Source organism: Tamandua tetradactyla, chromosome 5, assembly GCF_023851605.1.
Source record: "Tamandua tetradactyla isolate mTamTet1 chromosome 5, mTamTet1.pri, whole genome shotgun sequence".
Taxonomy (NCBI): Eukaryota; Metazoa; Chordata; class Mammalia; order Pilosa; family Myrmecophagidae; genus Tamandua; species Tamandua tetradactyla.
This window is the reverse complement of record NC_135331.1, coordinates 57,590,675-57,613,424: the sequence shown is the minus strand read 5'-3', so window position 1 is coordinate 57,613,424 and position 22,750 is coordinate 57,590,675. Positions and strand designations below refer to the sequence as shown.

Here is a 22,750-nt window from a genome sequence, read left to right as displayed (position 1 = left end):
CACTGGGTATAAAAGGCTATTGAGGGGCCATCTAGCCCTCCTCTTCCTCTTTCTCCACCGCCGGCGCTCCCGCCGCCATCTAGCCCTCCTCTTTCCCCTTCTCCGCCGGCACTCCCGCCGCCATCTAGCCCTCCGCTTCCTCTTTCTCTGCCGGCGGCGCTCCCGCCGCCATCCAGGCCTTCTCTTTCTCTTTCTCCGCCGGCGGCGCTCCCGCCGCCATCTAGCCCTCCTCTTTCCCCTTCTCCACTGGCGCTCCCGCCGCCATCTAGCCCTCCTCTTCCTCTTTCTCTGCCGGCGCTCCCGCCGCCATCCAGGCCTTCTCTTCCTCTTTCTCCGCCACCAGCGCTCCGCCGCCATCTAGCCCTCCTCTTCCCCTTTCTCCGCCGGCGGCACTCCCGCCACCATCTTGCCCTTCTCTTTCCCCTTCTGCTCCGGCGGCGCTCCATCTGCAATCTTATCCTTCCCTTTCTCCTCCTACTCGAGCGGCTCTCCAACCACCACCGTGCCCTCTTCCGCCTTCACCGGCTCCTCCGCCACCGTCCTCGACAGCCTTGCCATCCTCACCTTTCCTCCTCCAGAACAGCTACTAGGGGAGTAGAAACGATACAGAACAGCTCCCGGAGCCACGACAAAGATCAAAAAGATAGTGTACCCCATCCTGGAATGGCTGACTGGCTGGGAGAACCCGCTCCGGTGAGATCACAGAGGGGCGCGGGCTTCCCCGGGCGGGGTGGCAAGTGGCCGGAGTCCCTCCCTCCCTCCTTCCCGGGCCAGCGGGCAGAATTGGGCAGGCGGTCCCCTCAAGCTGCGGCAGCTGGCGCCCCCACGACACGCGGCCCCCCGACGAACTGAGAGAATTGGATCGGAAATTCCCAGGCCATGGAGAACGGTGACCGGGGGGGGGGCCCTTCCAAACACGTGACTCCCCGGTCGAGCTGGGAACGGTGCACTCTCCGAGGCCGCGGCGGCTGGCGCCCTCCCGCCACGCTTGGCGCCCCAGGCTGACTAGGAAATTCAGACGGGCGCTTTCCCGGGCTGCGGCGGCCAGCGAACCTCCCCGCATACGGACCCCCGGGCTGCCTGGCACTCTTCCAAGCTGCTTCGGCTGGCGAACCTCCCCCTCAGCGAGAGTTTTCCAAAGTTGAAGGACCCACAGAACCCTTTACTGGTGGGACCCGCAGACAAACGTGTGCCACGAGCGCCACCTACTGGGCTGGATAAGAAAAACAGAACCCAGAGATCTCAAGAAAAATCTTTCAACCTGTTGGGTCCAACACCCAGGGAAATCTGACTAAATGCCCAGACGCCAGCAGAAGATAATGGATCACGCTCAGAAAATTGAAAATATGGCCCAGTCTAAGGAACAAACCAACAGTTCAAATGAGATACAGGAGCTGAGACAACTAATGCTGAATATACGAACAGAAATGGAAAACCTCTTCAAAAACGAAATCGATAAATTGAGGGAGGACATGAAGAAGACATGGGCTGAACAAAAAGAAGAAATAGAAAAACTGAAAAACCAAATCACAGAACTTATGGAAGTGAAGGATAAAGTAGAAAAGATGGAAAACACAATGGATACCTACAATGATAGATTTAAAGAGACAGAAGATAGAATTAGTGATTTGGAGGATGGAACATCTGAATTCCAAAAAGAAACAGAAACTATCGGAAAAGAATGGAAAAATTTGAACATGGTATCAGGGAACTCAAGGACAATATGAACCACACAAATATACGTGTTGTGGTGTCCCAGAAGGAGAAGAGAAGGGAAAAGGAGGAGAAAAACTAATGGAAGAAATTATCACTGAAAATTTCCCAACTCTTATGAAAGACCTAAAATTACAGATCCAACAAGTGCAGCACAGCCCAAAGAGATTAGACACAAATAGGCGTTCTCCAAGACACTTACTAGTTAGAATGTCAGAGGTCAAAGAGAAAGAGAGGATCTTGAAAGCAGTAAGAGAAAAACAATCTATCACATACAAGGGAAACCCAATAAGACTATGTGTAGATTTTCAGCAGAAACCATGGAAGCTAGAAGACAGTGGGATGATATATTTAAATTACTAAAAGAGAAAAACTGCCAACCAAGACTACTATATCCAGCAAAATTGTCCTTCAAAAATGAGGGAGAAATTAAAACATTCTCAGACAAAAAGTCACTGAAAGAATTTGTGACCAAGAGACCAGCTCTGCAAGAAATACTAAAGGGAGCACTAGAGTCAGATACAAAAAGACAGAAGAGAGAGGTATGGAGAAGAGTGTAGAAAGAAGGAAAGTCAGATATGATATATATAACACAAAAGGCAAAACGGTAGAGGAAAATATTATCCAAACAGAAATAACACTAAATGTTAATGGACTGAATTCCCCAATCAAAAGACATAGACTGGCAGAACGGATTAAAAAACAGGATCCTTCTATATGCTGTCTACAGGAAACACATCTTAGACCCAAAGATAAACATAGGTTGAAAGTGAAAGGTTGGGAAAAGATATTTCATGCAAATAACAACCAGAAAAGAGCAGGAGTGGCTATACTAATATCCAACAAATTAGACTTCAAATGTGAAACAGTTAAAAGAGACAAAGAAGGACACTATATACTAATAAAAGGAGCAATTAAACAAGAAGACATAACAATCATAAATATTTATGCACCGAACCAGAATGCCCCAAAATACGTGAGGAATACATTGCAAACACTGAAAAGGGAAATAGACACATCTACCATAATAGTTGGAGACTTCAATTCACCACTCTCATCAATGGAGAGAACATCTAGACAGAGGATCAATAAAGAAATAGAGAATCTGAATATTACTATAAATGAGCTAGACTTAACAGACATTTATAGGACATTACATCCCACAACAGCAGGATACATCTTTTTCTCAAGTGTTCATGGATCATTCCCAAAGATAGACCATATGCTGGGTCACAAAGCAAGTCTTAACAAATTTAGAAAGATTGAAATCATACACAACACTTTCTCGGATCATAAAGGAATGAAGTTGGAAATCAATAATAGGCGGAGTGCCAGAAAATTCACAAATACGTGGAGGCTCAACAACACACTCTTAGACAACGAGTGGGTCAAAGAAGAAATTGCAAGAGAAATTAGCAAATACCTCGAGGAGAATGAAAATGAAAACACAACATATCAAAACTTATGGGACGCAGCAAAGGCAGTGCTAAGAGGGAAATGTATTGCCCTAAATGCCTATATTAAAAAAGAAGAAAAGGCAAAAATTCAGGAATTAACTGTCCACTTGGAAGAACTGGAGAAAGAACAGCAAACTAATCCCAAAGCAAGCAAAAGGAAAGAAATAACAAAGATTAGAGCAGAAATAAATGAAATTGAAAACATGAAAACAATAGAGAAAATCAATAAGACCAGAAGTTGGTTCTATGAGAAAATCAATAAGATTGATGGGCCCTTAGCAAGATTGACAAAAAGAAGAAGAGAGAGGATGCAAATAAATAAGATCAGAAATGGAAGAGGAGACATAACTACTGACCTCACAGAAATAAAGGAGGTAATAACAGGATACTATGAACAACTTTACGCTAATAAATACAACAATTTAGATGAAATGGACGGGTTCCTGGAAAGACATGAACAACCAACTTTGACTCAAGAAGAAATAGATGACCTGAACAAACCAGTCACAAGTAAAAAAATTGAATTACTCATTCAAAAGCTTCCTAAAAAGAAAAGTCCAGGACCAGACGGCTTCACATGTGAATTCTATCAAACATTCCAGAAAGAATTAGTACCAACTCTCCTCACACTCTTCAAAAAAATCAAAGTGGAGGGAAAACTACCTAATTCATTCTATGAAGCCAACATCACCCTCATACCAAAACCAGGCAAAGATATTACAAAAAAAACAAAACTACAGACCAATCTCTCTAATGAATATAGATGCAAAAATCCTCAATAAAATTCTAGCAAATCGTATCCAACAACACATTAAAAGAATTATACATCATGACCAAGTAGGATTCATCCCAGGTATGCAAGGATGGTTCAACATAAGAAAATCAATTAATGTAATACACCATATCAACAAATCAAAGCAGAAAAATCACATGATCATCTCAATTGATGCAGAGAAGGCATTTGACAAGATTCAACATCCTTTCCTGTTGAAAACACTTCAAAGGATAGGAATACAAGGGAACTTCCTTAAAATGATAGAGGGAATATATGAAAAACCCACAGCTAATATCATCCTCAATGGGGAAAAATTGAAAACTTTCCCCCTAAGATCAGGAACAAGACAAGGATTTCCATTATCACCACTGTTATTCAACATTGTGTTGGAGGTTCTAGCCAGAGCAATTAGACAAGAAAAAGAAATAAAAGGCATCAAAATTGGAAAGGAAGAAGTAAAACTATCACTGTTTCCAGATGATATGATACTATACGTCGAAAACCCTGAAAAATCCACAACAAAACTATTAGAGCTAATAAATGAGTACAGCAAAGTAGCAGGTTACAAGATCAACATTCAAAAATCTGTAGCATTTCTATACACTAGCAACAAACAAGCTGAGGGGGAAATCAAGAAACGAATTCCATTTACAATTGCAACTAAAAGAATAAAATACTTAGGAATAAATTTAACTAAAGACACAAAAGACCTATACAAAGAAAGCTACAAAAAACTGTTAAAAGAAATCACAGAAGACCTAAATAGAAGGAAGGGCATACCATGTTCATGGATTGGAAGACTAAATATAGTTAAGATGTCAATTCTACCTAAATTGATTTACACATTCAACGCAATACCAATCAAAATCCCAACAACTTATTTTTCAGAAATAGAAAAACCAATAAGCAAATTTATATGGACGGGCAGGGTGCCCCGAATTGCTAAAAAAAATCTTGAGGAAAAAAAACGAAGCTGGAGGTCTCGCGCTGCCTGACTTTAAGGCATATTATGAAGCCACAGTGGTCAAAACAGCATGGTATTGGCATAAAGACAGATATATCGACCAATGGAATTGAATAGAGTCCTCAGATATAGACCCTCTCATCTATGGACATTTGATCTTTGATAAGGCAGTCAAGCCAACTCACCTGGGACAGAACAGTCTCTTCAATAAATGGTGCCTAGAGAACTGGATATCCATATGCAAAAGAATGAAAGAGGACCCGTATCTCACACCTTATACAAAAGTTAACTCAAGATGGATCAAAGATCTAAACATTAGGTCTAAGACCATAAAACAGTTAGAGGAAAATGTAGGGAGATATCTTATGAAACTTACAATTGGAGGCGGTTTTATGGACCTTAAACCTAAAGCAAGAGCACTGATGAAGGAAATAAATAAATCGGAGCTCCTCAAAATTAAACACTTTTGTGCATCAAAGAACTTCATCAAGAAAGTAGAAAGACAGCCTTCACAATGGGAGACAATATTTGGAAATGACATATCAGATAAAGGTCTAGTATCCAGAATTTATAAAGAGATTGTCCAACTCAACAACAAAAAGACAGCCAATCCAATTACAAAATGGGAAAAAGACTTGAACAGACACCTCTCAGAAGAGGAAATACAAATGACCAAAAGGCACATGAAGAGATGCTCAATGTCCCTGGCCATTAGAGAAATGCAAATCAAAACCACAATGAGATATCATCTCACACCTACCAGAATGGCCATTATGAACAAAACAGAAAATGACAAGTGCTGGATAGGATGCGGAGAAAGAGGCACAATTATCCACTGTTGGTGGGAATGTCAAATGGTGCAACCACTGTGGAAGGCAGTTTGGCGGTTCCTCAAAAAGCTGAATATAGAATTGCCATACGACCTAGCAATACCATTGCTGGGTATCTACTCAAAGGACTTAAGGGCAAAGACACAAATGGACATTTGCACACCAATGTTTATAGCAGCGTTATTTACAAATGCAAAGAGATGGAAACAACCAAAATGTCCATCAACAGAAGAGTGGCTAAACAAACTGTGGTATATATATACGATGGAATATTATGCAGCTTTAAGACAGGATAAACTTATGAAGCATGTAATAACATGGATGGACCTAAAGAACATTATACTGAGTGAGACTAGCCAAAAACTAAAGGACAAATACTGTATGGTCCCACTGATGTGAACCAACATTTGAGAATAAACTTGGAATATGTCATTGGTAACAGAGTCCAGCAGGAGTTAGAAACAGGGTAAGATAATGGGTAATTGGAGCTGAAGGGATACAGACTGTGCAACAGGACTAGATACAAAAACTCAAAAATGGACAGCACAATAATACCTAATTGTAAAGTAATCATGTTAAAACATTGAATGAAAAAATAATAATAATAATTAGCCAGTTAATTGCATCTGTGGCTGATTACATCTACAGTCAACTAAGAATATGTCTTCCACAAATGAGAGAATCCATTCTGTTGGATTTGATCTGATCAGTTGAAGACTTTCAAGGGAGAAAATTTTCGTCAGCCAGTGAGCCTCTTCTATGGAGTTCCTCCGGACCCTTCATTAGAATTCCACTTCGCCCGCAGCCTGCCCTAGGGATTTCGGACTCTTTTGTCTCCATGGTTGCATGCATGAGATATTTTTATAAATCTCATATTTACAGATATTTCCTGTTGGTTCTATTTCTCTATAGATCCCAGACTACTACAAATGCTTAATATATGACTTAAAGATGCAATAAGAAATAGACAATGATGGTTGACTCTGGAGAGGGGATTTAGAGATCTAGAGTGGAAGAGAATTTAATTTTTTTATCAAACTTACTGTGACACTTTGAATTTTTAGTTTGAGCATTTTTAAAGTTATAAAAAAAAAGGTAATATTTTACCTTCAGACTTATGGTATTACAAATCACCAACTTTCCTTACCATTTATAATTTCTTATTCAAAGCTTAAAATTATATAGACCATTCAAAATGTCCCAGGAAGTGAACTGTTCAAATTCTTTGCTATAAAAACTTAAATAGATGCTGTGGCCGCGGCTGCTGGGGTCCAAAGGCATGGCGGGGGCAGGGCCAGGGAGGTGTGCACCAAGCAGGCCGGGGGCCCCCTCGCCCCCACCTTTTGAGTCCAGATCCAACAGGATGTCAGGAGATACACTAAATTGATTTCGAGACCCCACTAATGGGTTATGACTGGTAGCTGGATAAATCTGATTTGTTCAGCCATGGAGGGATGTGATAATGGATTATCATGTTTCCACCATCAAACCTCGAAGAATCCAAACCAAACTGTCATTCATCGCTGGGAACGCCAGCAGATCAGTTCAGGCAAGGCAGGTACCCATTGGCATCAGGTCCAACTGTTCCACCATAATGTCTTCCCCAACTTCACAGTCATCAATGGTGAGAAGCCTCCTTGTTTCTTATGTAAATTCTCACCTGATGGGTGCTACTTTATTACTTTTTCTTCAGACCAGACTTCTCTCGAAATCTATGAATACCAGGACTGCCAGGCAGCAGAGGACCTACTCTAGGGATATGAGGGGGAGATCCTGTCCAGTGGCAATGACCAGTTGTTCTAGTTTGCTAGCTGCTGGAATGCAACACACCAGAAACAGATTGGCTTTTAATAAAAGTGGATTTATTTTGTTAGTTCTTCAGAGGAAAGGCAGCTAACTTTCCACTGAGGTTCCTTCTTACATGGGAAGGCACAGGATGGTCTCTGCTGGCCTTCTCTCCAGGTCTCTAGGTTCCAACAGCTTTCCCCGGGGTGATTTCTGTCTGCATCTCCAAAGTCCTGGGCTGAGCTGTGAATGCTGAGATGAAGCATGCTGAGTTGCTTAGGCTGCGCTACATTGTGCTCTCTCATCTAAGCACCAGCCAGTTAAGTCAAACGTCATTCATTGCAGCAGGCACACCTCCTAGCCAACTGCAGATGTAATTAGCAACAAATGAGGTTCATGTACCATTGGCTCATGTCTGCAGCAACACAACTGCAGATGTAATTAGCAACAAATGAGGTTCACGTACCATTGGCTCATGTCTGCAGCAACAAAACTAGGTGCCTTCACCTGGCCAAGTTGACAACTGAATCTAACTACCACACCAGTGGTCAGTCAACATCCGTTGCTGGCTCTTTGAATGCTTTTTTGTCTTGCTGCACATTACCAATGTGGCAGCAAATGGTGAGCACCTGAACCGGGAGTGCAGCCTCTTCACTGAGACTGGCGCTGTGTCATTATGGACTCTGCTGCCTACCTCCTGGATGAAACCTCATCCTTGTTTCTATGAGGTCTATCGGAACAGTGAGTCAGTGACTTCCAACCCACCATCCCCTCTAGAGGACTATTCCCTCCACATCACTGACCTTCACACTGGCCGCTTATGTGATACTTGTACTTTCAAGTGTGACAAAGTGGTTCTGTCACACAACCAAGGGTTGTATTTGTACAAGAACATCCTGGCCTTCTTGTCAGTGCAGCAGCTGACCATCCACATTTTCCAGGTGACTCCTGAAGGCACTTTCATCGATGTGCGGACTATTGGCTGCTTTTGCTGTGAGGATGACCTGCTGACTGTGTAAGCTGTTTTTCCTGAGGTACAACGGGACAGTCAGGGACAGGCATGGCAAATCCCTTTAGGGATCCTTTCATCAATTCCCTGAAACATCGGCTGCTGGTATACTTGTCGCGTATCACCAAAGCCAGCTCCTGTGGTCTTCCAAGACTTCCAGGACTTCCAAGCAGTCTCTGACTACCAGACATGCTCCCCTGGTTCCCAACTGGTATATCTTGAATGAGAGAGCTGGGGGATAGGATTGAGGTGGCTCAGCCTAACTGAATTCTTTTATTACTACAATTCAGTTGCTGATTGATTTAAAGTCCTCTTGTCTTTCCCCTGTGGGAATGCCCAAATTAATTAAGTCCAGTTAATTTTTGTTTTATTTTGCATTTCATTGCTGTGAAGATGATAGCATTACAACTGTACCCCCTTCATGACACTGCTCTGACATTGTGGTTTGCAGCCTGAAACAGGTAAATCCTGTTTCCTCATGAAAGTAAGGGCTGTCTAATAAGAAAATAAACAAATAAACAAAGCCTTGATATTTTCTTAAAAAAAAAAAAAAGCACTTAAATACTTAGACCCTTAAACACTACTAATGATTAAAACCAAAGGTTTTAAATACCTAGCAGGGAGTAAGCAAACACTTTATAAACACTTGTTGGATGAGAACTTTTCCCCAATACCAGTCTTCAAATATGAGAAATAACTTCCTGGTTGTGCCAAGAAGAAAAAAAAGTTTCCAGACATCCACTGAACAACCACAGACCCAGATATACTGGTCAGAGCCATTTCTCAATGACATACTCTTTCCCAAACAATCACCACTTTTGTCTTTCCAATCCTAACTTGCTGAACATTCCTTTCCTTCAAACTCCCAATTTTTTCTTGGATAACGTTCATCTTGGACAGAAAAAGGAAGCACTTGCTTTTAAACAACCAACTGTCCTCCGAGCTATCCAAATTTTCTGGAGGTCACCATTTTAGTACCCACCACACAATGGGAACATAATCATAATAAAGATTTCTTGAGATATATTAATGTTCGACAGGATGACTACACAAGGAAATGAATTTGCCTTCAGATAAGAGAGTATATGGGGGAGAAAAAACAAAAACTATTTTTAAAAATATCATTTAATAAGTATTAAGTCAAACTTTTTGTGAACTGTTGAACATACAAGGTAAACTTCAGAGCCTACAAATTTTTCTCTATCTTACTGGAAAAACAGAGTATAAGTAACGTGACCTCATTTTATACTGTGTGGCACTTTTCTTCCCATTTTCTCTTCAAATAGACAATGTGAATATCCATTAAAGTTCTAGAATTGTCTGCAAGATACTCTTATTCCTGATTAACCATTTATATAATAGAAGATGGTTTCCTTTGCTTTTTAACTTTTTCCATTCCATTATAAATATCAAGTTACATTCCAATTACCACATAAGCTGTTAAACCCCAGTATATGATACTGTATGTGAATGAAACAGTATGGCTGATAAGAACAATATTAAAGAAGCCTAAAGACATATTAAATAATAAAACCAATACAGTGAAGATACATACATACATACACATGTATATGTATGTGTGTATATATATATATATATATATGTATATATATATATACACACACACACCACATACATACATATTCTTTTTAAAAGGCAAATACAGCATTGTTAATTATTAATTTTGCTACAAGTTAGACTATCAGAAGTAAAATATATTGCACTTACCAAAGATCTTAAATCCGTTACTAGGCAGCTGTTTAGGCAACAGCTGAATCTAACTTGTTTATTTTAAATAGTAGTTCACATACATTATTGTCTTCCTAGCTCCTAGATACTTCTGACCTAAAATAAATTTAAGTTTCAAATATCTTTTTGGAGTCCTCAAAAGCTTCCTGCCAGAGCCATCTCATTTCCCTTTAAGATACTGCTTCAACCCTAGGAATAAATCCCTGGATTTATTCAATCTAACCAAATTCTAAAGTCCGGCATCACTACATAATTACAAAGAACCTTCGAAAAACTCCAGGAGGCAATACAGAAAAACTAGGATTCAAGAGTGGGAAAGAAGAGGCATACCCACATAGAGGGGCAAAGGAACTACTACTTTTCCTATTAAATCTATCCACTACAGAATTTTGAATGTCTCCATAGTACATGATAAATGTCATTCTCTTCCTGAGAATTAAGAAAAATGTATATGTACAACTGCTGGCAGCATCAGCGTAATAAAATATTTGTGCCTGAAAAGAGGCAGATGTAAATTTGGAAGTCAGCTGGTCCTGAAGTCTTTGTCTAAAAGCTGTTCTGAAGCAGAAGGTCTTTGTAAGGGTTCTGCACTCACGCAGTCTTCTCTGATGATAAATAGACCCAGCTCTTGAAGTATGTTCACTTCCATAGTTGCTCAGAAGTTCCATTGGCCCATGAACTGACTAAAGTAAATTTTAAGAAAAATTATTAGTTTTGTTTTTTTTTAAACAATTACCACATTAAAGGAAAAAATTTAAAGCCTTCCGGCAACTTTTAAACAGCGCAAAATTAGATACAATACAATTCAATAAACAAGTATTTCTATACCACATTTTAAAATTAAATGAAGATTAAGCAAGTTACATGATTGGGAATTGAAACTTGAAGCATAAACTCTAAAACATCAGTAGTTCGTAGAACTGTAACCCATACCAAACTGTAAAATCTGTTGTATAAACTACCTGTTAAAATGTACTTGGAAATTTTTTTTTAATTATTTTAAATAAAACATCGGTAGGATAACAAAGAAAGTTATTTTAACTCAGGAACTCTTTTAAATCTTGCATCCTTAAATTTTTTTTCAGCTAGGATATGTTTGTTTTTAGATTATAAATTACACAGATTCAAAAGCTTTTTAAAATCTAGACAAGGAAAAGGGTTATCATGTTGGCTTAGAAATAACCAATTACAGTTCTCCAGAAATCAATTAAATATAAATATAAATATATTTTATCCATTTTTTCAAAAACAAGTTAAAGAAACTAATAAACCTAAACCTTACAAGCCAGAAGATTCTCAATCCATTAAACTTTTTTTTAACATTTTTTATTATGAAAAAAGCATATACAAAAAAGCAATAAATTTCAAAGTATTTTTTTTCAGAGAAATTATTTTGTATGATTTCAATATTTTTAAATTTATTGAGACTTGCTTTATGACCCAGCATATGGTCTATCCTTGAGAATGATCTGTGCGCCCTTGAGGAAAATGTATATCCTGCTGTTGTGGGATGTAATGTTCTGTAAATGTCTGTTAAGTCTAGTTCATTTATTGTATTATTCAAACACTGTTTCTTTATTGATTCTCTGTCTAGATGTTCTGTCCATTGACGAGAAAGGGGAAAGGAAGTCTCCAACTATTACAGTAGAAGTGTCTATTTCTCCCTTCAGAGTTGTCAGTGTTTGCCTCATACACTTTGGAGCACTCTGGCTTGATGCATAAATATTTATGATTATTATATCTTCTTGTTTAATTGCTCCTTTTATTAATACATAGTGTCCTTCTTTGTCTGTTTTAATTTTTAAATTTTTTTTTTAAACATAACAACATACAATACAAACATTCTTACCATATTATCATTCCATTCTTGGTATATAATCAATAACTCACAATACCATCACATTGTTGTATATTCATCACCACAATCATTTCTTAAACATTTGCATCAATTCAGAAAAAGAAAGAAAAGGAAAAAAGAAAAAAGCTCATACATACCATATCCCTTACCCCTCCCTCTCACTGATTACTAGTATTTCCATCTACCCAATATATTTTAGCCCTTGTTTCCCCTATTTTTTTTCAAAGTACATTTTAACAAGTAATTATAGAACAGATTTCAATGTTTGGTATGAGTTACATACAGGTTTTTCCTTCTAGCTGCTCCAAGGCACTGGAGACTAAAAAGAAGTGTCAATATAATGATTCAGTAGTCATGCTCATTTGTTAAACCCTAACTTCCCAAATATAATTCCTCCTTCTCCTTTTATCCTTCTCTCAACCTTTAGGGATCCTTGGGTCATGCCCATCTACATTTTTATGTTGAAAAGGTATGTGGACAACATGGGATGTGGTTATGGAACTGGTTGATGTTTCTGGAGAGACTGGCACCTCTAGGTTTCAGGACTTATATCTGGCCTAGAAAACATCTGAAGGTTTTAGGTTTCTGAAAAGTAAACTTAGTGTATGCAATTTTTGCAGAACCTTAGTAGAGCCCTGAATGTTCTTTATTTTAACAGTTTTTGTTATGAAATATAGCATATACACAAAAAAGAAATAAATTCCAAAGTACATTGCAACGAGTAGTTACAGAACAATTTTCAGAGTTTGGTATGGGTTACTGTTCCACAATTTTAGGTTTTTCCTTCTAGCTGCTCCAAGAAACTGGAGCCCAAAAAATATATCAAGATAATGATTTAGCAGTCAAAGTCATTTGTCAAATTCTATCTTTGTTGATATAATTCCTCCCTCTCCTCTGATCCTTCTCCCAATTTTTAGGGGTATTTGGGCTATGCCCTTTCTAACCTTTTTGTGTTGGAAAGAGGTGTCAGTAAGTTGATGTTCTTGGAGAGATTGCCCCTCTGGGTTTAAGGATTTATCTGGAAAGTATTCTTAGTACTTGAAACTTTTGTAGAAGCTCAGATAGAGCCCTGGGTATTCTTTAGTAAACAGGAATGATTTTGTTTGGGGTTTGGCAAAGCGTGGTAATTAGCAATATCTACCTAAAGCTTGCATAAAAGTAGCCTCCAGTATAGCCTCTCAAGTCTATTTGAACTCTCTTGGCCACTGATACCTTATTTTGTTACATTTCTTTTTCCCTTTTTGGTCAGGAAAAAAATGTCAATCTTGTGGTGCCAGGGCCAGGTTTACCCTTGGGAGTCATATCCTATGTTGCCAGGGAGACTGTCACCCATGGGTGTCATGTCTCACGTACGGAGGAAGGTAATGATTTCTCTTGCAGAGTTGGGCTTAGAGAAAGAGAGGCCACATTTGAGCAATAAAAGAGGTTCTCTGGAAGTAACTCTTACACATAATTATAGGCAGGCTAAGCTTCTCCGCAAGCTTCAAGATCAAGGGCTTGGCCTATTAACCAGGGAGTCCCTAATGTTTGAGACAGTATCAGAAGGTTACCCAGGTAGAAACGTTTAAAGTTCCATATATTTTCTCCAATCCCTCAAGGGACTTTGCCAATACTTTTTAATTATCTGCCCAACATACTCTGGGATGTATCCACTTATTACATTAAGCTATACAGAATTGCAAGCCCCCGTTTTCATTCTAGGCTCCATGTATTTGGGTTCACTCCATTAAACTTTTAAAACACAGGCCAACTTTAGCAGAGAGCCACAAATTCTCACAATGCTGAGTTAGTGCTGGGTGAACCACTGTTGTTTATTTGCACAGAAACTTTCACAAGTAACTGCAGCAAGCATACTATCATTTCATGTCCTAAAACATTTAGTCAACGTGGTATTGGTGCTAGCACTGATAAATGCACCCCAAAATCAACATTAGAACAGAAGTTTGATGGGATCAAATCTATGAGAAAAGTCAAACAACTGTCACAATACGTTATGGAAGAAAGACTTCTATGAAATAGGGATAATTATGACATTTATTTAGCAAAACTGAAAAAAACAGAATCGAGAGTGACTGCTAAAGGGCAGAAGGTTTCTCCTTGGAGTAAAGAAAATGTTCCAAAATTAGATACTGGCAATGGTTGCACAACTTGGCAAATATAACAAAAACCACTTTAAGGAGATACATTTTACTGTAGGTAAATTACATCTCAATTTTTTAAAAAACTAAAATAAACAGATTTCAAGAACAAGCCAAAAAATGAATAATGACATTTAGAAATGCATGCACAATATTTTATCAGAGATATTAGCTGAGCATAGAAAGTTAAACAAGATGCAAAAGCAAGGCTGGTTTCAGCATCATACCCAGGTGATTCCGAAATAATGTGCTGTTTTAGTTTGCTAAAATTGCTGGAATGTAACATACCAAAAATGGGTTGGCTTTTATAAAGGGGATTTATTATGTTAAAAGTTCACAGTTCTAAGGCCATAAAAATGTCCAAACTAAAGCATCCAAAGAAAGATACTTTGACTCTGTAAAAAGGCTGTCAGCTCAGGGTTTCTCTGTCACATGGGAAGGCACATGGTGACATCTGCTGGCTTTCTCCTCTGGCTTCTAGACTTCAAATGGCTTTCCAAGGGGCATTTTCTTTCTGCAGTTCTAAATGTCTCTGTCTATGTTAGCTCTGAGCTTTTTCCAAAATGGTTGCCTTTTGGTTTTTTTTTAGCTATTCTTTTTGTTAACATGCATTAAACAGGACTTGCAAACTCATTTGCCACTGAAGGTAACATTTGCTTAACTGGAGATAACACATATTGACTGAAAACACTGAAAGCTGGTTAAATAAAACCTTCAGTGGGACCCCAGTTTGCATCATCTTCACCAAAACTTATAATATGAAATTTGGAGCCTGAGAAATTAGATTGAAATCCTGGTTTTTGGCAGCTCTCTTAATCTCTGTTTCCTTATCTGTTTATTAGGAAAAAAAACACACCTCACCAGATGGTGGTTAGAATGAGACTGCATACATAAAGTGCCTATCATGGTACCTGGCACAAGTATGTTCTTTTTCTTTTTTTTTTATTAATAAAACCAATCAACATACAACACGAACATTCTTAATGTATGAACATTCCATACTTGGTGTGCAATCAATGGCTCACAATATCATCACATAGTTGTATATTCATCACCATCATTTCTCAGAACATTTACATCACTCCAGAAAAAGAAATAAAAAGGAAAAAGAAAAACTCATATATTCCATGCCCCTCACCACCCCCCTCACTGACCATTAGTATTTCCCCCTACTCAATTTATTTTAACATTTGTTCCCTGTTCTAGTTTGCTAGCTCCTGGAATGCAATATACCAGAAATGGAATGGCTTTTATAAAGGGAATTTAATAAGTTGCTAGTTTACAGTTCTAAGGCCAAGAAAATGTCCCAATTAAAGCAAGTCTATAGACATGTCCAATTTAAGGCATCTGGGGAAAGATACCTTGGTTCAAGAAGGCCAATGACATTCAGCATTCCTCTCTCAGCTGGAAGGGCCCATGGCAAACATGGCGGTGTCTGCTGCTTTCACATGGCTCTACCAAAAGGGAACTCTCTCCAAAATGTTTCCTCTTTTAAAGGATTCCAGCAAGCAACTCCACTTTCAGAGGGTGGAGACACACCTCCATGGAAATCATCGAATCAAAAGTTATCACCCACAATTGGGTGAGTCACATCTTCGTGGAAACAATCAAAATGCTCCCACCCAGCAATACTGAATGAGGATCAAAGGGCATGGCTTTTCTGGGGTCCACCACAGATTCAGACCGGCACATTCCCCCTATTAATTATTTATTCTTAATCCATGTTTTTTATTCACCTGTCCATCCCATAGATAAAAGGAGTATCAGACACAAGGTTTTCACAATCACACAGTCACTTTGAGAAAGCTATATCATTATACAATCATGTTAAAGAAACATGGCTACTGCAACACAGCTCTACAGTTTCAGGCACTTCCTTCTAGTCTCTCTAATACACCTTAAACTAAAAAGAGGATATCTAATAATGCATAAGAATGACCTCCAGGATAACCTCTCAACTCTATTTGAAATCTCTCAGCCACTGACCCTTTATTTTGTCTCATTTCTCTCTTTCCCCTTTCGGTTGAGGTTTTCTCAATCCCTTGATGCTGAGTCCCAGCTCATTCTAGGATTTCTGTCCCATGTTGCCAAGAAGGTTTACACCCCTGGGAGTCATGTCTCACATAGAGACAGGGAGGGTGGCGAGTTTGCTTGCCATGTTGGCTGAGAGATAAGGAACATCTGAGCAACAAAAGAGGTTCTCTGGGGGGGTGACTCACAGACCTAATTTTAAGTAGGCTTAGCCTATCCTTTGCAGGGATAAGTTTCACATGAACAAACCCCAAGATTGAGGGTTCAGCCTATTGATTTTGTTGTTCTCGATGCTTGCAAGAATATCAGTTCTTCTCCAAATGAGAAAGTTGAATTTTCCCTCTTTCTCACTATTCCCCCAAGGGGACTTTGCAAATACTTTTTTATTCACTGTTCAAATCACTCTGGGGCATCACTCTGGACAAACCTACAAAATCTCATGTCCTACTCAAGGTTCCATGTACTTCTGGTGTTCAATTAAACTGCCCATCTAAGTTATATTAGGAGATGTACTAGTCAAAATATAAACAAAATGGTTCCCTCTTGAAGAACTCCAGTAAGTGGATTAAGACCTACCTTAAATGGGCAGAGACACATCTCCATGGAAACCATGTCATCACAACTGAGTATGTCACATCTCCATGGAAACAACTGAATAAAAAATACCCCACCCAAACAAGTGGGGTCTAGTCCCCCACAGATTGGACTAGGAAAAAGAACATGAGTTTTCTGAAATACACAACAGCCTCAAACCAGCACATGTGTTCTATGCTTTGAGTTCAAAAAAAAGATATATAAAAGAGCTTCAAACTCAACCTCTTAATCTTTATTCTTCCTCTGAGAAGCTACCTTCTGAAAAGTTACAAATGGTTTTCTAAATATGTCCAGACAAAAGCAGGGTAAATGCATGTAGTACATACTTATACATTTCCAGTCCTTCAGCTTAATCACCTCATGCTACTCCAGGGAATAAGGTTATACAAGCATACCTAGCATTGTGCAGCCTTCATTCACCATAGGATTTTTTTCACGTATACTCACTGAGCTCTTTTTTTAATTTATTGTTAACGCAATTGCTAAAAAACTTCTTTGTCTATATTAAAATTATCAGATATTTAAAGGGAAAGTACGCTGATGTTCCTTCAATTCGTTTGTATTATGAACTCACATTTCAGTTTGACCAGAATTCTAAACTGGAAAAAGAATGAAATTTTTTATTTAGGCAATGCCACTTCTGAAAAGATTCTTGGTTCTTAGATTATATAACCATTTTTATTGCAATTCTTAGTGGAGAGAACTTATATATCACTTGGTACAGTATTTAGAATTCATACATTAATTTCTAATGGGAAGAAGATGATGAAAACAATAACCTTTAGGAAAAGTGGATTTTAACATTACTAAGTCTTTGATTAATTTTTCTTCAACTATTTTTTATTGAAATATAATCAGCTAAAGTATACAATCAGTAGTTTGCAGTATCATCATAAAGCTGTGCATTCATCATTACAATCAACTTTTTAAAATTTTCATTATTCTAAAAACCATAAAAATAAAAGTGAAAAGGAACACCTAAAACATCTGTAATCCCCATGTCTTCCTATTGTTTATTTTTTGTTGTTGTCTTTTTAACTCATCTGTCCATATACTAGATACATGGAGTGCTAGTCACAAGTTTTTCACACTCACATGTTCACACCTTCAAAGCTCTTTGGTTATTCAATTATCTTCAAGAATCAAGGCTATTTGATTACAGTTCAACAATTTCAGGTATTTCCTTCTAGCTAAACCAATACACAAAAAATCTAAAAAGGGATATCTATATACAGCATAAGAATAACCTCCAGAAAGTCCTCTTGATTCTATTTGGAATATCTCAGCCACTGAAACTTTATTTAATTTATCTACCCCCTTTTGGTCAAGAAGGTTTTCTCATTCCCACAATGCCAGGGCCAGGATCATCCCTGGGATTCATGTCATATGTTGCCAGGGAGATCTCCGAGCGCTTTTGAATCTTTTGCTTTTAGAGAGGACATCTAAGAGGCCCATGCCCCAAGCCATTTTCCTTTACTCCTAGTGAAAAAGACAACAGTTTGGTTTCAATGGACTTCTATAGTATTAGCAAAAAAGCAAAGAGCACATCAGTTATTTGTAGAGAAAGACCTGCAAAATCATTCGGCCTATTATGTTCAAATGTAACAACCTGGATGACTGAAATCCCTTTCCAGGAGTCCTGTTTTTGAAGCAAAAGAAAACAAAAGCATATTATAAGGGTTTGACTAGGCTATAACTGTCAGCTACAGCTATTAGGAGTTTACAGAAAGATACAAGTAACTTTAAATGTCACTAAAGGGAAAAACAATTTTTTTACTAAAAGCAAAAAAAGAAAGGGGACAAAGTAATCAAAAGGAAACATGGGTAGGCCTCTGGAAAACTGGGATTGATGTTTCTTGAGCTGTTGAGGTGTTGATTGCTTAAGTGCATTCAGTTGTGAAAATTCATCAAGTTGTATAGTTATGAAATGTAAATAAAAGAGAAACAAATTTGCTGAATGAAGACTTTAGCTGCATTAGTTTCTTAACTAAACTAAAACATAACATTTAATAGCTATGATGATGATGATTGAAGTCAATTCTTAATAAAACACTACAATGCCAGGCATGGTGCTAAACCCTTTGCATACACTGCATATTACACTGAGATAATAAATTCTTGCATTTGAAGATAGGACTGAATCATGTGTACCCTATAAAAATACATGTCTACAACCCAATATCTGGCAGGAACTGGTACAACCTGATGTTTGGCTCCACTCTAAATTACCTTTGGCTGAGCCTAAACCTTCTATCATGTCTAGATGGAAAGGAAGGCTCTTTAACCATTCTCACACATACCTACACCCCAACAATAAACAAGAAGTTATAAAACAATCAAACTTTTTCCTGCTATTTCTCCACTTCCTCTCCAAGATAGGAGGGTTCATAAGAGCTGCACTAGAAGAATAATTATTTTCAGCCCAAACCACTCTCACTCAAGAGATTGTTATAGTAGCCTTCAATAATTGCACAGAAATCTGGGAAGACCTGCAATTCTTTAAGCATATTTTGAACAAGGATCCAAAGGAAGCTTTGCCAGGTACAATAAGTAGGAAGCAAAAGAATGACGAATTGCCTTTTCGCATCCTTAAGACTTCTTAAAATCAAATCCATAAATGGCTCTCAGACCTTGAAATCTAATGGAGTTTGCACTTCCAGGTTTTGGAATTGTTTGGGACCCAAGGCCCCTGTTTTCCTTCCAAAAACTCAGTACTAGAATGGAATTGTCTATCCTGTCCTGTCCTTACCTTGCATACTAGAAGTAGACTAACTTGTTTTCAAGTTTTACAGGTCCACAGACAGAGAAGAATTGTGACTCAGGGCAGACTACACCCATAACCAGTTTTGATGACTTTGTACTTAACATTGTTACTGAAATGACTTAAGGCTTTAGGGATGCTATGATGGAATTAATGTATTTTGAATATACAAAGAACATGTCTTTTTGGGTCCAGAGGGTGGAATGTGGTAGTTCGGAGTTGCATACGTACCCCAGAAAAGCATGTTCTTAAACTTAATCCATTTCTGTGCATGTGAATCATTGTAAATAGGACCTTTTGATGAGGTTACTTCAGTTAAATTGTGCCCAGACCAATCAGGTTGGGTCATAATTTATTTCTGGTACCTTTTATAAGTGAAATGAAATTCAGACAGATAAGGAAAGGCTTAGGAAGAAAGAATCTGAAATTCAAGGGAAAGAGAAAAGGAACATCCAGGAGAGGTCATCATGCACACTGCCATGTGACAGAGGACCAAGGATCATGGGCAGCAGACCCCAGAATTCCAGTTTTCAGGAAGAAAGCATCACCTTTATGACTCCTTGATTTGGACTCTTAACCTAGCCTCAAAACATAAGCTAATAAATTCCCATTGTTCAAGCCAAACCATTGCATGATATTTGGTTGAGCAGATGAGGAAACTAAAACAGTGGCATTTTATTATAATAAACACATTTTTTTAATATTTTTATTGAGGTATCTTCACACATCATACAGTCCATCTAAAGTATATAGTCAATGGCTCACAATATCATCACATAGTTATATATTCATCAACATTATCATTTTTAGAACATTTGCATCTCTCCCGAAAGAAATAAAAAGAAAAAAAACATATATCCCATCCTCCTTAACATTCCCTCTCACTGACCACTAGTATTGCAATCTACACCTTTTTTTTTCCTGCATGACCAGGAACTGGGAAGCAAACCAATCTACCCAATTCTACAAACAAAATTTTAAAACCACCTATCAAGTCTATTTGCTAGACACTAAAGAGTTCTTTATATCCTTTATCTCAAATTAATACTTAAAAACAGTTAACATTCATTGAATGCCTACCATGTGCCAGGTACCATTTTAAGACTTTACATTTATTCAATTCATTTAATGTCATAACAACCCTATTATAATCATTCTCATTTGACATATGAAGAAACTGAAACATAAAAAGGTTGAGAAATTTATCAAAAGGCACATAATTAGAAGGCAGCATAGTCAGGATGTAAAGTCAATTAGGTGTGAGAGCCACTACATTCCACTGCCTCTCACAATTCAGTAAGGTAGATATTAAACCCATCCTGGGACAGAGAACTAAACAGTGAGTTCAGACTTTATAAGTTACTTGCCCAAGATCAGAAAGATTCAAATCCAGATCTACAAAACATCCACAGCCCACAATATTTCTAGTGGTTTCCCAGCCAATTAGAGTTAGTGATAAAGCAGAGCTGACATCTAGCTTTTCTGCAGTGAACTGAAAGTTAAAAGGAAGTCATCTAAACCACATTCCACCAACACAGCCCCTTTCTTCCTCTAACTTTCAAGATCTTTTTCTTGTATAATGGTGTTTGCTTTTTTCAGAATTTAGGTTTTTTTTTAACAGCAAAAGGTGGCAAAGAAAAAGGGAACTGAAGGGTAATTCTGTGTGATAACAGGAATTAAACCTGTAGCTATCAGCAACTGTAACACAAAATAAAACCAGAGAAAGCATTTTTAGACTGTTTATTGTTGAAATTTTTATAGTGCGTGGATTAACTAAGCCCTTTTACTTTGGGTTATGCACAAAAGAGAATACTTTTTCATATCTTATTCTTTACTGACATGATCTTCACTGTCTTATCCAAGTGCTTTGGGTGGGTTTGTGAAAGTTTCTGGAGCCAAAGCCCTTAAATGTCTCAAGATAGATTTTTCTGCAAAGTGTGTTTCCTGAGGCTAGGGTCCACTACTGAGCTTTCTGGGCTAGATAACTCTTTGGTGTGTAGAGCTATCCTATGCATTATAAGATGTTAGGCAGCACTCCTGGCCTCTATCCACTAGACTGCAGTAGTATACTTTCCTCCATGCCCTGCACAGTTATGACAACCAACAATGTCCCCACACATTGACAAATATAATTCTGAAAACCCCATTTTGAGAACCACCAGGGCAGGTCTCCAGTCCTGGCCCGTCACATTCAAGTTATTCTTACTTTTGGCCCTCTGTCATTTTTGTTCTCATCTCTGTTATTCTCAAGTGTACTTGTTTATAAACAGTCTTACTTTTTTTGCACATTCAGACAGGGATTATGTTTATACTTTTGTAGCTTCCACAGCAACAAGTAATTCATTCTGTGTTTAGAGGGGCTCAGTGGCCAGTAATCCAGGTACTCCTCAAAAAAGCAACTGGTGCCTCTTTACAGGAGTTCCTTCTACTAGTCTTGCAACTTTTCTGTAAGTTTGAAATTATATCAATATAAAAAGTTATAAAACCAGAAATAATTTAAATGAAATAAAATGGAAAAAGTTACCAACAAACTTTCTCTGATTCCATGAAAAGATTAATTTGTCAGACATTGACCTCACTGGGGACTTATTCTTCTATGGGACCCACCAAGAACTGTGACAGATATAAAGATATATATGACAACAATTTTTTTTTTACAGAGAGATAACATAAAGGCTCCCTCAAGCAGCTTATGTTCTAATGGTCCTATGAGACCATTTCTTTCATGGTAATGGCAATAATTTCATGGATGAAAACAAACACAAAGCAACTTCTGTTTTTCATTGTTGAAAGAGCTGGGAAAGAGGTAGCTATTGATATTACCTGCAAAGATTGAGCTACTATGGTTTTCAAAGATTCATAAAGCTCTTTGTTTTGGTTTGCTAAAGCTGCTAGAATGCAATAAACCAGAAAAGGATTGGCTTTTCATAAAGGGGATTTAGTAAGTTGCAAGTTACAATTCTAAGGCCGTGAAAATGTCCAAATTAAGGCACCAACAGGTGGGTACCTTCACTCAAGAAAGGCTGACCAAGGACGGGCCATGGTGGCTCAGCAAGCAGAGTGCTCGCCTGCCATGCCGGAGACCT

General features: G+C 38.3%; 1 protein-coding gene and 1 pseudogene across 7 annotated transcripts in view; one reads left to right on the top strand and one right to left on the bottom strand.

The window, feature by feature from the left end:
- Nucleotides 1-22,750, bottom strand: part of PPM1L (protein phosphatase, Mg2+/Mn2+ dependent 1L) — a 398,542-nt gene that overhangs the window by 320,966 nt on the left and 54,826 nt on the right. For 2 of the 7 annotated variants that reach the window (XM_077160931.1, XM_077160932.1), the window contains one exon: nucleotides 10,878-10,965. The exons of 3 other annotated variants lie outside the window; for them this stretch is intronic. In XM_077160931.1, coding sequence (XP_077017046.1) covers nucleotides 10,878-10,931 — 54 coding nt within the window. In that variant the 5' untranslated portion in view covers nucleotides 10,932-10,965. Of the gene's footprint in view, nucleotides 1-10,877; nucleotides 15,381-16,885; nucleotides 22,167-22,750 lie in introns of those variants that run through there. 2 more of the 7 variants (XM_077160930.1, XM_077160929.1) reach the window with 2 other exon arrangements.
- LOC143682171 (DET1 homolog pseudogene) lies at nucleotides 7,202-8,713 on the top strand (annotated as a pseudogene).